This window comes from Macrosteles quadrilineatus, unplaced genomic scaffold (assembly GCF_028750875.1).
Source record: "Macrosteles quadrilineatus isolate MER2022 unplaced genomic scaffold, UCM_ALF_1.0 Scaffold_3__2_contigs__length_128488019, whole genome shotgun sequence".
NCBI classification, from domain to species: Eukaryota; Metazoa; Arthropoda; class Insecta; order Hemiptera; family Cicadellidae; genus Macrosteles; species Macrosteles quadrilineatus.
In genome coordinates, this window is record NW_026542596.1 from 11,607,627 (window position 1) to 11,623,436 (window position 15,810).

The following is a 15,810-nucleotide window of genomic DNA, read 5'->3' on the forward strand; positions in this document are numbered from 1 at the left end:
AAAATACAATAGAAGTAAGATAAAATTGTCAAAAAAACGTCCGATTTTGATGAAATTTGGCACAAACGTGTAGGATAGCATCAGTGAGCTTGAACTAAAAAATCAGAATGATCGACCATTGGATGCGATAGCACCACAAGTTTTATGGGAGTTGACATTTTTCAAAAATTGGGTTTTTGCATTTTTACAATAAAATCTTTGAATGATGAAATTCGGACTTATTCCATGTTAAAGAGCTTAAAAAACAAACACTTTAGTTTTTTGGATCATCAGCGTAGGTTAGATGGTTGTGGAGAAAATGTAAAAAAATTACCTTAAAATTCCTTATGCTATTCTTATGGATACGTTGTCCTATGTTATTCTTATGGAGAATATATAAAATAACATATGAATCTTATTTATGAATATATTTTGATGAAACTTGGCATTTGGCTTTATGTGATTATAGTAAATAGATATTTGTTTAAAATACCCCAGTTGCAGCAAACCTGCATACTCAGCACAATGTGAAACCTGGCAATATATTAGCTACAGTAGTAAAATGAATATATTTTAAGTTAGTGATTTTATTACTTTCTTGATAAAAATCGGTTAGACATTCACTGAGTACGTAGGTGTTCGGTTACAGGGGTACTTTTCGACGTTTTAGCTTTTTGTTCCTGACTTTTGTATCTGTTATAAAAACGTCGTATCCGAGGAGTCAACGGTTTCCTTGGTCACAAGATGAGGGTTAAAATAAATGGATGGTGACAGGACCAGAGGTTGCAAGGCTCATTGAAGAGTTTAAGTAATCTAACCAAGACCAGTCACAAAACACAAAGCATCACAATCTTCTCTCGTCTGTACATTGGATGCCAGAACCGGGATGGGAATCTAGACGAATTCTTCAGACATGAAAACCAAGCTTTCCCTCCTGCACTACCGGATAGGGTTAGCATCCGGTTTGGTGTGAAGAGTGATCTTCTCGCATGTCTAGAAGACTTCAGTCCGCCTAGGTCTGAGATTCCTTCATCAAGCTGCATTGTCCTAGACGGAGCAGTCATAATCCAACTGCTGAAGCCTGCTACGACAAAGACCTTCAACGATTATGCCCAATAAGTATTTGTGCCTCACATACTCTCAAAGCTTCATCACACCACGCGACTGGATCTAGTGTGAAACAGCTACATTAACAACTTGTTGAAATGTACAGCAAGAGCCAGGCGGGGAAATGGGGTAGACGAGTGGTGGGTGGTTCAACTAAACCCAACAACTGGGCCAGCTTCCTCAGAGTTGAAGAAAACAAGACAGAACAGTTCGCTTTCCTCTCTGACGTCCTCTACGACTCATTACATCTTGCACACAAGGAGCTGTTCATCACTAAAGGAGATGATGTCTTGAGAAAGTCATCGCTTGTGGATACTTCATCACTGGCTCCTTGCAACTACGAGGAGGCCGACACCCACATTGTGTTGCATGCCGCTCACGCTGCTCACAATGGCCACTAGACGATGCTCATCTGCACAGTTGACACCGATGTTGTTGTCCTGGCAGTGGCGCTGGCAAGTACCTTGAATACGGAAGTTGATGTGTGGGTGTCCTTCGGCTGGGTTAAGACTTTCCGCTTCTTTGCGGCCCATGAGACTGCTTGGGCTCTGGGTCCTGACAAGGCAGATGCTCTACCGATGTTCTATGCGTTGATGGGCTATGAAACGGTCTCTTGCTTCGCCGGACGTGGAAGGAGGACAGCATGGGCAGTGTGGAAGGGCTACCTGAGCTTCCAGACGCTCACGTTGCTCTCAACTGCACCAGAACGTGTAACTGAAGACGCCATGCACTCCATTGAAAGGTTTGTCATACCACTATATGACAGAATAGACACGGACAACGATATCAACAAGGGGCGTCGGAAAATGTTTTTGAAGAAAAACAATTGGTGATGGCGGTGTTTGCGCAGGAACCAGGGCCTGACCCCAGACATGTCCGCCTTGGTTTACTGCTCTTCGAAAGTGCTGCCCTCGTTTAACGCGATGAAGCTTTGAGAGTATGTGAGGCACAAATACTTATTGGGCATAATCATTGAAGGTCTTTGCCATAGCAGGCTTCAGTAGTTGGATTATGACTGATCCGTCTAGGACAATGCAGTTTGATGAAGGAATCTCAGACCTAGGCGGACTGAAGTCTTCTAGACATGCGAGAAGATCACTCTTCACACCAAACCGGATGCTAACCCTATCCGGTAGTGCAGGAGGGAAAGCTTGGTTTTCATGTCTGAAGAATTCGTCTAGATTCCCATCTCGGTTCTGGCATCCGATGTACAGACGAGAGAAGAGGTTCATGTCAGCTACAGCTTGAGGTAGTGTGATTTCCTTGGTGTTGAGTACCAACAGATCTTGACTATTTTCTTTAAATGGATTCCCAAAGTCTTTCATCACTTTTATCATGGACTGGACGTCTTTTTGGAAAGATGTCTGTACACTTGAGGACTGGTTGTGATGCTTTATGTTTTGTGACTGGTCTTGGTTAGATTACTTACTCTTCAATGAGTCTTGCAACCTCTGGTCCTGCCACCGTCCATTTATTTTAACCCTCATCTTGTGACCAAGGAAACCGTTGACTTCTCGGATACGACGTTTTTATAACAGATACAAAAGTCAGGAACAAAAAGCAAAAACGTCGAAAAGTACCCCTGTAACCGAACACCTACGTACTCAGTGAATGTCTAACCGATTTTTATCAAGAAAGTAATAAAATCACTAACTTAAAATATATTCATTTTACTACTGTAGCTAATATATTGCCAGGTTTCACATTGTGCTGAGTATGCAGGTTTGCTGCAACTGGGGTATTTTAAACAAATATCTATTTACTATAACCACATAAAGCCAAATACCAAGTTTCATCGAAATATATTCATAAATAAGCTTTATATGTAATTTTATATATTCTCCATAAGAATAACATAGGACAACGTATCCATAAGAATAGCATGAGGAATTTTAAGGTAATTTTTTAACATTTTCTCCACAACCATCTAACCTACGCTGATGATCCAAAAAACTAAATTGTTTTTTTTTAAGCTCTTTAACATGGAATAAGTCCTAATTTCATCATTCAAAGATTTTATTGTAAAAAATGTTGTTTCATTTTGAAAAATGGCCGCCACGGCCGCTAGGGGGCAGTTGGCCGATGGCTCCACATCTAAATTTGATCATATTACATCTGTTTACCTCTGTGCCAAATTTGGTGCTTTTATCATAAAGTGCACAATAGGTTAGCTAATCCGCCGTACTATAAACAATAATTTGTACAGCAATAAAGGTTGTACCATTTAGAGTTGGAAGGACTACAACATACACGGTTTTAATAAAGTTGGTCAAATGATTTTTTATCCGTTCTTTTTTCTTTAATTTTTATGGGGAAAATTACTACAGTTGCAATAACTTTTGAACCGTTATTTTTACAGCAATGGGGGTACAATCTTGTTCAGAGGCAAAAAACGTTTAAATTATTTTATAGATTTTTTTTCAAAGTCCTTGATACGTTTTAAAAGACAGCACAAAATTGTATTTCTTTGTAGTGACAAACACGGATTAATGAAGGTCCAGATTTTTGACGTAAAATTATCCATGCTCTACGTTAGGCTCCTAAATTATTTGTTTGTAATGAACAAGATAGTTTAGAGAGAAATTGCAAAATTTAATGTTTTGGAGGTAAAAAATGGGAACCTTGGGAAATTTATTAATTCACATATAAAGAAGTAAAAATATGTTTTAAATATAGTAATGTTCTTGAAATGTTATTTTGATAACAAACTACTGCTAATGTTATCAAAGTACTGTATTGGACATCTTGAACAAGATAAAAAAAATCAATTAATCTATGAAAAGGATGTCTCAATAACCATAAGCAAAGCTTACATTTATACTGTATTTTTGAAGTGGTATTTTGCAGGTCAGCTTTTAACGAACATTGTTTACATTTTTGTAATAGACAAGATGATGTGGCATAAATACTATCTTGTTTACAAGAAATTGTTTCAAGTATGAGATTGTCAGTTAAATTGTAAATAATTACTTATCTTGGCCTAAATATTGAAACAGGAATCGGGGTATATGTTTTGTAACATTCAACTACAAGAAGGATTTACATCGTACGTAGTTTCTGTAACATCTCGCATTTCACTAATAGACACACTGGTTGGGATCATACTATTAGATCATTTGCAACTCAAATAGTCTCTTTTGAAAGTCAAATTTATGTCTAGAAATATCAGTAACAATGTGTGGGTGCCTTGTCTTCGTTTACTCACCCTTCGCCTATTTTCAGACCCGCAAAGTCATCCATTGGACATCCAATAGTCATCAGGATCCCCATTCCTGAAAATTCAGAATTGCTGAAATTCCATGTCTGAAAACCTCTAAAACTTAATTCCTTAGTTTTACCTTTGACTGTTTTTACATAGGACGAACATATGCTGTACATTGAATCCTCGATATCAACTACAGAAAACATAATTTACAGTCAAAACAGTTGGAACGGTGACTATGAAATAAGTTATAGTCCAGTCAATGAATGATCCAAAAGTAGGTGTAGAGTGCGTGAGCAGGTAACTAAGCGATTCCTTCAGAAACTTGTTCAGGGGGCTTAGGGTGTTAACATACCAAAAGTCCTGACTCCTAGGTGGTGAGCCAGGGGGTGGAGGGGGGAAAAAGGAGGGGGAAAGGTACGCATTTTGGGTTTGTTGATTATATCTCAAAAACTATCAACTTTTTGTATACTATAGTAAATTATAAAATTGAAGAAGATTAAATTTTCTACAAGAAAAGTATATAATGTGTTTATTTTGGTTCAACAGATTACGAGTTATAACTTATTTAATTGATATCTTATTAAAATACTCCTTCCATAAGAAATACATGTGAATTAGTATGCGAAATGGGGCGAATCCTATCCGCCCAAAGGAAATATAACTGATATTCTGGAAATCTTGACAAAATTTCCAGTAATTTGACACTTTAATCATGAAATTTTGTCAAAAATTAAAGCGAGGGTGAGCGTTTAAAAATGGGATGATTTAAGGTTTTTTTTTATTTCCAATAAAAAAACACCAAAACTCGACATTTTGTTACCTCGCCCTCTCCTTAATTTTGGATCAATTTTAATGATTAAAGTGTCAAATTACTGGAAATTTTGTCAAGATTTCCAGAATATCATTTATATTTCCTTTATAAGTTATAGGAGTCAGGACTTTTGGTATGTTAACACCCTAAGCCCCCTGAACAAGTTTCTGAAGGAATCGCTTAGTTACCTGCTCACGCACTCTACACCTCATTCCTTGACTGGACTATTAGTAGACTTGTTTATTTAATACCAGCTGATTTTATTGATTATACTCAAATGTACTTTTTTCACAATAGTTAGACAGTTTTAGGGGAAGAAATCTATCCCCTCCACTTGACCGTTGCCTATAAAATAATGGTTCAACTGCTGATAAAGCAACACATTAAATACAAAAAAGTGGTAGGCGAACTTCCACCCAAACTGCCTAAATATTGTGAACAAACCATAGAGTGCACCATAGTTCAAGATATTTTGCATCTGGTACAAGTGTCTTCATGCATCGATCACCGAGGTAATGAGTACCTCAAATCAGCAACTGTCGATAACGCTGCCTGCTACATCATACAGGCAATATACAAAACAACAATCCCGACAGCATAATTGTCAGGTTACATAGCACAGAACCCATTACCTATTTAATATGGCCGCTGGAATTGGCCTGTGTGATTATATGTACTAAAGCACAAATTGCTAATCACAGTGTTCAAGGGGTTTTCTATAACCGGTTTCAAGGCCAAAGATGTTACTTTCCATTAAGCAAATGATACGTGTTGTTACGGTGCCAGTTTGCATCGCACAAAACGATAAATCATCATGGACATGGTTTTGCCGCAGGGAGACAAGGTTATGGAGTTGTGTTCCATAGGAGCTATGTAACTGACCCGCCTCTAGTGACTACCTAAGGATGTTTGTTTGAAAGGTTAATGTACCTAATTACAAGGCATTCAACTGATTGTTCCTAAATAATCAAATAATCTAAGGCAATAGCAATATCAAAGTCAAAGTCAAAGTCAAAACATTCTTTATTCATTATAGTTTCACATTACATGAACTTGAATAGAGTCATAAGCTAAATTCAAAATTGCTTACTGCTAATTAAATACATAAAAAGAGTACTAAAATTACTTTACTTGAACTTTTAACAAAACCATGACTTTAAGGATAACAGTATTTCATCATCAGTATCATATCAGTAGTATCATCATTCCACAATCATCCTTCACTATAGTATACTCCGTTCACAGAATTTAGTCGGTTTTAAGGGTGGAAATCTATCCCTTCCACATCTTGATCCTATCATTTTAACATAGCAGATGAGATCATTCTCAACAGATGAGATTTTTGTCAAAATGTCAAATAGCAGCTTAGGTATTAAGCATCCTCATCAGTGGTGGCCATATTGGATTTTAGTACCATAAGAGCAATGTTAAATTTAACAGAACATACTGTACCTACCATCGTTTCAGCATGCCGGTGTTATTTATAAAGTTATAGTTTTGAAAATTTTTAATTAGGTTTGTAACAGAGTACTAGGGATTAAGAAAATAAATTTCTTTATAAGGTTTCTTTAAGGGCCTTTTCTTAATAAATTAAATTATTTAATTAAAGGCTTAATTAATGATCATTAAATTAAAGTGGAGAGGAAATGGTAAAACTAAAATCTTGACTCCCTAGAGAACCACTAATCCTTAATTTTAACACCTCAATCATTATTTTATCACAACAGTAGAAACTCTATTACAAAAAGTTAACATTGCTCTTATGGGACTAAAATGCAATATGGCTACCACTGATGAAGACTCTTAATCAGAAAAAAGTGGTGGGGGATCGGGGGAACTTCCCCTCAAATCGCCTTAATTTTGTGAACGGACTATAGCCTTTTCCTCCTAGACACTAAGGTGTGCCATTCTACTTCTTTCTCACAAAAAGCTCAACATGGTAGTTACCTATTGCGTAGACAACGGCAGTAAAGGCAATCCAAGCGGCCACAAACCTTGCATTGGGCTTGACTCTAAGGATGAATACTCCTGACATGATAATGCCCAGACCCATCACCAGGATGCCTCCAATGCCTGCAACACATTATTGACATTATTTTTTGTCATACTACTGTATTACATCACACACAGGATGCGGTGCACTGATTTCGAGCACTCACTGAAGCGGCAGTAATGGGTTCGCTAATCTAATGGTGATTTCGAGCACGGAACCTCCAGGTCTGGAAGGACAATGCATCTATCTGTTCATTGATGAAATACCTTAAAATCTATCATTGATTTTGGATCCCAGGTAGCCTAAATAGGTGTTCACAGTCTGAGTTAACAAAAACGTACTACTGTATTATAATTTTAATTAAACCCACAATTTAATTAAGAAACAAAATTGAACTGTATGTCGTGTGAAACCATTTTAAGGCATTTTCAAAGAACCAACATTGTATCTTTTGCATACTGACCCCGTTGAAAGGCATGGGTCTAGTGGCTAGTTTTGTATAAATGTGTAAATCAAAATTTATTCGAACGAGTTCGTGAACAAGAATGATCTGACCATGGGGACGGAGAATTATGGTGGTTTTATAGGGTAAATTTGGGTTTCCATATTTTTGAGCCTCAAAACTTAGGATTCCCCAATTTCTCTTTACACAGTTTTCGAAAGTATTTTTGTACGGTTTGAATTTCAAATTATTTAAATTGATAATTGATTCAAATAATTTAATTTATACGAAAAAAATTTAAAACATCCCTAATCTAAAACTCTCAAGTTATTCTTATGCAGAATAAGTTAACTGTTGTAGTTTACTTGTTTTTGGATATATTTTATTACATTTGAAAAATTGGCTTATTTCATCCTAAGCTTTTATTATTTTACAAAAAAACACTCTAAATTTCCTAAAATTCTCTAAAATTTCATGGGGTTTCCACCAAGGTTTGAAACACCATGGATATTGTTAGTGTCTCACAATACACAATGAATCTTGACATAATCAGAGAATAATCCTTTAAGATTCTACAAACGTTAGGTAAGTGGATAAAACGAAACGGATGTTGAACAACCCTTGGATTTTGGATTGGTCATGGATTTTGGAGTTTCTGCGGAGGGATTTTAACCACGATACAAAGAGAAGACTTCAACAAGATTTTACGATAGAAACATACTTTAGTTTAGCTGATTATCTCTCAACATTTTCTAGGCCAGACACGAATAGAGTTGCACTTGATCTTAAAAACCTATGGAAAAATGAAGAATGTGCTACGCCTCAAAAATCTTGTAGCGTAACCTAACGTCCTCAGTCATAACGTGATAGTAGAGACTCGGACTAGAGATTAGAACTTCCTCACGCACACACTCAACTTCCGCTGTATTATCACTTACTATAACTAACTATGACTTTCATTTTCATCTTACTCCAACCATACTAAAAAGAAAGAAGAAAAACATTCATTGAGCGGAGCGAAGCTAAGCTCTTTGGTGTCGGCTTCAGTGGAAACATTCTAACACCACTCAATAATGGCTGAACATATTTTAGCCAAAGCTACCAAGGTTATTTTGACAAATGTTTGGGAGGTTTGAGACAAAATAATTTCAATTTTTGATTATGCCCATACAATTTTAAAGTACTGTAACCTAAAGTTTTTTTTTATTTTAACATTTGCCTTATGGGTTGTCATAATGGTTACAAAATAATGACGTATATTTAAACAAATGAGCATAGCGTATGTTCAAAATAAAGCCAAGATACGACCTCAACAGTGAACACAGAACAAAGGAATAAGTCAAATGATGACTACAGCACAACTGATCAAATAATACAGAGGAATTGGTATTACACGCCTTTTGGAAACTACCACTGATCAAATAGGAGTGTAGGACTTTCGGCCTGGGGTGATTATGAGAAACTTACCCTCCGCAACAAACAATAGGGAACGTGGGTAGCTCTGAGTCTGCTGTCCCCAAAAGATTCCCTATAGGTAAATTGAAAAGATTTTGTGGGTAAGAGGGAAGTAGGGAAGGGGTGATATGGGGTGTTTGACACAGCAAGCTGGCCAAAAACTATGAATAGGATTACGTACTTCCAAGAATGACCTGAGCCCCAGAGCACTCCAGAGCAGGTATTAGATGGATTTAAATCAAAGTTTGGGCTAGTTTAGTTACAAACACCGTGCTAAAAATTGTATATTCAAACAGTTTTTAACCAATTTTAACGACGATTTGACGACATATGTGTCACCTCAGTTCAAGATACAAAAACAGTGGATATGTATAAATTGACCATCATAATATTAGTTATAGATATTATAGTTTTGTATATACATTATACCTTTTATAGATAGGCTACTGCAGAAGGTGGGGCCACCATCCGCCTATTGTCACTATAGCTTTCATAAATCACAAACGTTGACGAATTAGTCACACTTAATATGATTTCCAGGCTTGTTTACATAAGAATCCATCCACTCAATAGTACAAAAATATTATCCATACAACAGTATATTATATTATTACAGTGATACAATCAAATTTTATGTAAACGGTTAAGGCCATTTACCAAATAAAAATATAGGCATAAGGCATATCAAAATGAAGCTTAGAGTGTGTAGATTTTGCCGAAAAGTATTGATATGGACGAACTCCCTAAGGGCTCTGCCCCACAGGCTGATTTTCAAAAGGCTACGCCTTGCATGTTTTGGAAGTTATTATTTGATTAATTTAGTGAACAACAGCTGGCCAATGCAATCGACAATATAGTTTGTTTGTTTACATTTTTGTTTACTTATTTTATTATTTACTTTTACGTTCTTAAAAGAGTCGCGGTGAATGGACAGTGAAGCTATTTATAGCTAGTTTGTTACAAGTGAGTAACTAAAGGTGTTCGAACCATGATGACTATGAGATTAACAAACCATGTATGTTGTTCGTTCCAAGAGGTTGTCACCGATCTTTAACAGATCGCAATTTCATTGAAAAGTATTAAAGATGTCGTGAAAGAGAGCTGCGTGTTCAGGTACAACCTCGGCCAACCTTAGGACGTAAGGTATGAAGGTTCCACTGCCTTTAACATCCTTTCACATGAAAATTTCTCGAACTTGGGCCCTTTAAATGAAATATAAAGTCAAAGTTGATTAAATTAATTTAATGGTGGTTTCTGTTCACCCGTGAATTCACGGGTAGAACCTCTTGTTTCAGTTTAAAGTGTGAATTGTAGTTTAACAGCTGAATGTACATTCGTAGTACATTCATTCAGATAATTTAAACAAGAGACGTAGTATAAAAATAAAGATAGGCCTACTTTAATTAAATTACAGTCTGGTGTAAGGTAAACAAAAAAATGCAGTGTTTAAAATAATGTTTACCTAAAAAAACTTCTGGTAGTGTCCTATTTACAAGCAAATACCAAGTGAAAGTAAATAACAATTTGCTATGTAAAAACCAGATAAACACTAAGTATAAAATACGAAATTAAAAACTAAACCAATGTAACAAGAGACAAGTATGTTATAGAAATGCGTTTAAAATATAATCCTATATATTAATTAACAGTCTGGTGTATTGGTACAACAAAATATTAAAATTAAACTTGTAACAACGGTGTTTAAATGATCAATTACTACAAAAAGGCTTTTAGTGATGTAGATATTTACAATCAATAAAAGAAATTTACAGTTTGTTATATACAAAATCAGAAAATTCAGTTGGATGGAATTAAATGCCCCTATGCATTTCATTCAACAATTAATTAATGTAATTTGCAACTTAATAATTGGAACACACAATTCAATATTGTGCATTTCCAACAAAAATTATGTTGGATGGAATTAAATGTACTGTTGTTATTAGGTGAAATAACACAGAACAAGTAAGTATCAAAATTAAACTTTTACGGCCAAAATTTAGCGTACGCAGCCAACGAAATAAAGAATTCAAGTTAAAATTACTACAAGTATTTTGCATTTAAAGGTTTCGTAATACAGTAAAGTTAAATAGACACCTTCTAGTGATGAAATGCACTATTTTGTATTGTTTTACTACCTTACACAAACATCTGTTACTTTTATATTTAGTGTTCGCGGCCAACGAAATAAAGAATTCAAGGTTCAAATTACTACAAGTATTTTACATATAAATGTTTCGTAATACAGTACTGTTAAATAGGTATACCCTCTAGTGATGAAATGCACTATTTTTTATTGTTTAACTACTGTACACGAACATCTGTTACATATTTAGCGTTCGCGGCCTAAGAAATAATGAATTCAAGTTCAAATGACTGCAAGTATTTTACATTTAAATTTGTCATAATACAGTACTAACACCACTATCATATACAGTATTAAAAGAAGCATAAAAGATTTATTTTATGTAGTAAGAATTTGCGTATTTTTGAATCTAAAATTTTGAAACAAAAATAGGTTTATTTGGGGCGGATATCCACCACCCGTAGACACCATCACTTCCTGAGTCGTTAATGCCAAAGATTACAGCAGTTTTCTAATACAATAGTAATGTATTTCCTCGAAGGTTGGCTCCAATGCTATTTGCTCTGTTTCCTGTGTCGACGACCCTGTCCACCACCCCACAGGTATTTCCGGGAGATTCCTGGGATTTAGTGGGTAAAGCGCAAGCTCAGGTCAGGTACCTACTCCCGAGAAACCTACCCTTTACACCACATAATAGGGGCAGCCCAGGCCGAGTCAGGGGCAGCGCAGGCCGAAAGTCCGTTTCCCATCAAATAGGTACAGTACCAGGTGTCCCAAAAAGAATGGTTCATAAGTAAACTTACATAAATACGTTATTAAAGATTAAAAGTTTACTGTATATACACCTTTTTCCTTGACTTCATAAGTTTTTCCTACTATTGTTTCACTGCCTAATCTCTAGATGTTATCTGCTATTTAGTCAAAGAAAGTCAAGTCAATGTTCCAGCTCTGACTGCACATTGTGGATTTTTTTTCCAAAGGCTTCCCTTATCTTTGCTTTAAATTGATCTGAAATTGCTTTGAATTGAGATGAATGAGCGATAGACACCCTTGATCTTTCACAAAACCCAAGACCTAGAGAAATAACACCACACATTTTATCTTTATAAACCATTCAATACACTGTGCTTTCAACAGCAACTCCATTTACTATATTGCAGCTTAATTTTTTAAAAATTCAAACGGGCTACAACAATTGAACAGCTGATTTCTGTTGAAATGTACCGAATGAAACTCTAGATATCAGCTTTAAAATTAGCCATAGTTTACTTTTCTACGACCTTTGGTAACACGTATATTAAGCTGTAGATATGATCCATTTTTTTTGGGCCACGGTGTATTTTATAGATTTTATTTCCGTAATCTAAATTAGGTCATAACAAATAATATTTATCTTATGTGATTGGGAATGGAAACAACTATATGAATCAGAAATTTTAAATAACTAGGTATTCTCAAATCAATAGACCTATTAGGATCTAAATAGTCTATTATGAACGCTGCCTTATTATTTACTTTAAACAGTGCAATTAAACTTCTTATCCTGTTGTGAAATTTAAAACATATTCAATGCTTGTGGAAACGTTTGAGTGTGCCAATGACGACTAAATATAACCACGTGTGTTTGATAGCAAAAATTCACATGAGAGCTAAAATACCCCCGCCGCAGCAAACCTGCCGACTAAGCGAATTTCCATTTGTCTGAATTGATTTTCAGTTACATATATTTTAATAACATTAGGTTTAACGAGTACCTAGGTTTGCTGCTACAAGGAAACTAATAAAGTGTGTTTTTGAGTAAAATATTGATAGCTTAGTACAAAATAAATAAATTTGCCAAGTTTAATCAAAATATATCCATAAACAAGCAAACTACAACATTTGACAATATTCTTTATAAGAATAACATGGGAATTTTAAATTTACAATTTTTTTAATTTTCTCCGTTACAACGATACTTTTATATACTAAACTATTTGTTTTTTTAAACTCTTTAAAAAGGTCTAAAGAGAAATCGGGAAATTTTGTGTTTTGAGGGTCAAAAGTGAGAAAACCCTATTTGTACCCCATAAAACCCCCCGTAAAGCCCCGTTCCCATGGTCCGATCGTGCTGGTTCGCGAATTCATTAAAGTTTATCCCGCTTTACACCTTTAAACCAAATTTCATCAAAATCGGACAAAAATTACTCAAGTTATCGCGTTCACGGTCGTATATATATATATATATATATATATATATATATATATATATATATATATACGACCGTATATATATATATATATATATATATTTATATATATATATATAAACTACATATATAAAAATTTTAACGAATGGTGTTTTTGGCCTCTGGGGACATCAAAATGAAAAAGTAAATCGGTCCCGGGTCTAGGTCTTACCGTGCCACCTACGGTAATAGCTACTTCCGTATAAGGAAATTCGCTAAAAACAAGAGTTAATCAGCTGTTTTACACTAATAAAGCATTATTGTTAAATGTTTATTTAAGTTTGCTTGTTTTATCATAACTGAGTTTAAACAACGTTTTCTATAGGACTTCCCAGCCTATTGTAAAATTTGAAAGTTTTTTTTATGATAGTACTGTATGTGTTGGCAATACACTTGATCGGCGTGTTGTATTGATCCGCATGTCGCAACGAATACACCAAGTGTCCAAGTGTTGGGACTTGGGGTATAAATTGCCCAAGTAAGTAAGCCTAATGTTTTTACATTTTTGTTTTACAAGAAAATGCCTAATTCGCATAAGAGAGTAATATTAAGGGCAATTTAACAATGCATTCTCAAAAACTACCTGATACTTGTAGAAAATGAAGACGAGCAAATGAATGCTCGAAACACATGAACAAACTACTTCTGGCAATGTTTTGAGATAGTTGAATGTAGAACACTTGAAAAAAATCCTTTTCATGTGTTTAATCATTTAAAGAAAATATACTTTAAGGTATGGTGAATACTATTTGTGCAATTATCTCAAAGCAAGTCTTTAAAATTTACCAATCATATGGATCCATGTCCATGATTTCTGCCTGAATTGCGAGAACTGGCCAAGGTTGAAAAAAATGTCGATTGGTTGGGTTCAACCAGAAATGTGGGTTCACCAGAAGACATTAGCAAGCAAACATAGATAAAAATGCCGAAACAACGGATATGTATAGAGTATAATGTCCACATCTTTATTTATGAAACTTGTTATAGGTGTCGATGGTTCTGAGACAACTGATAAGTTAAATTGATGAAATCTATACTATTATAAAGAAGAGGTGGTGTCTGTGTGTGTGTTTGTATGAGCTAATCTCAAAAACTACTGGTCGGATCGGGCTGAAATTTGGCATGATGATAGCTCACATTCCCGATTAACATATAGGCATATTTTTATCCCAAAAAATCCTTCGGGGCTCCGCCCCAGTGGCTCTGGAGTTTCCCATGTTAACCTTATGAGAAATGGAATTAATGAATCTTAACAGCTGTTTCAATTAAACAAGTTGGTTCTGTTCTATGATGTTCAATAGCATTAAAAGTTACAAGGATTACCAACAGGGTTCAGCACTAGCACTATTATTTCTTTTACATTTGTGACAACAGCAAAAGGTGAGTGAGCGTAGCGAACGAACTTCAACCTGGAGGCGAGTGAGCGTAGCGAACGAGCTAACCTGAAGGCAAGTGAGCGTAGCGAACGAGCTAACCTGAAGGAAAGTGAGCGCAGCGAACGAGCTCCAACCTAAAGGTGAGTGAGCGTAGCGAACGAACTTCAAAAAGAACCGAAATTTCTTAAACCATGTCCTCACTCATAACTGCTATAAGCATTTGATACTTATATGCCAACCCCGTACGAAGGACGGGTACTCTGCTAGTAGTTTTAATATATCGATTACAGTTGTATTTTATCGATTACGGTTGATTTATATGTATATGATTTATTGTTTTGTTTTGATTTGGCATGAAACATGATCGCTCCGCTCAACTGGCGTTCACTGCTACGAAGCAATCCTGGTATTAATTTAATGAAACTGTGCATTAAATTCGTGCTTCACAATTTGCATTACTAGTTTTGGGTTTAATGATTCCCCATCTAACTTTACCGTACCAATACTTTTAAACAAAAATTCTGGTAAGAGTGGTAAGCTGGAAGGTGTATGACGCACTTTACAACTAAATCAGCATTTTTAGACAATACAATGCCGGGATTCCCGCGCCGTTCGCCAAAAGAATGAAAGTAGCCTCCGGTTAGAAAGTAATATTCGATTAGTCCGCGAATATTGTCGATGACGTCATTTTTTAAGGTCAACTTCAAACGTGAACGTGAGTGAGTTGGAGAACCGATTGCACGTGAGCCTGTTGGGTTTTATTATTTTATCACCTTTGGTTCAGATAAAAATCTTGTTCAAATCCGACTCGTGGTGAGTGCAGTTTTGCACCAAATATTATTAGGTGAATTATACTTAGTTGTAAGAGTTTTGGTTTACTTTTCTGTCATCCGTTTGATCTGTAAATAATTAATCCGTGGTTACATAATGTGTTGACAAAATACTGTATCATGCATAAATATGTCAATGGAAATTAACACATTTAATTAAAAGGATTATCAACTAAGAATGTTCACCAATCTTATGGATATCTTCCAAACTGTATGCACTGATTCATTTACTGAAATATGTCACAAACAGTACATAAGGCCTAATAAAAAAACCCTAATGGCCTAATGAATTATGTGT

At 35.5% G+C, this 15,810-nt stretch overlaps 1 protein-coding gene across 1 annotated transcript in view; it reads right to left on the reverse strand.

Moving 5' to 3' along the window:
- The window catches only part of LOC128990756 (solute carrier organic anion transporter family member 74D-like), a 65,387-nt gene that overhangs the window by 11,765 nt on the left and 37,812 nt on the right, over window positions 1–15,810 (reverse strand). Inside the window, exons 3-4 of the mRNA XM_054413314.1 lie at window positions 7,050–7,175; window positions 4,292–4,358 (exon numbers count right to left, since the gene is read on the reverse strand). Of these exons, the coding sequence (XP_054269289.1) occupies window positions 4,292–4,358; window positions 7,050–7,175 (193 nt within the window). The remainder of the gene's footprint in view (window positions 1–4,291; window positions 4,359–7,049; window positions 7,176–15,810) is intronic.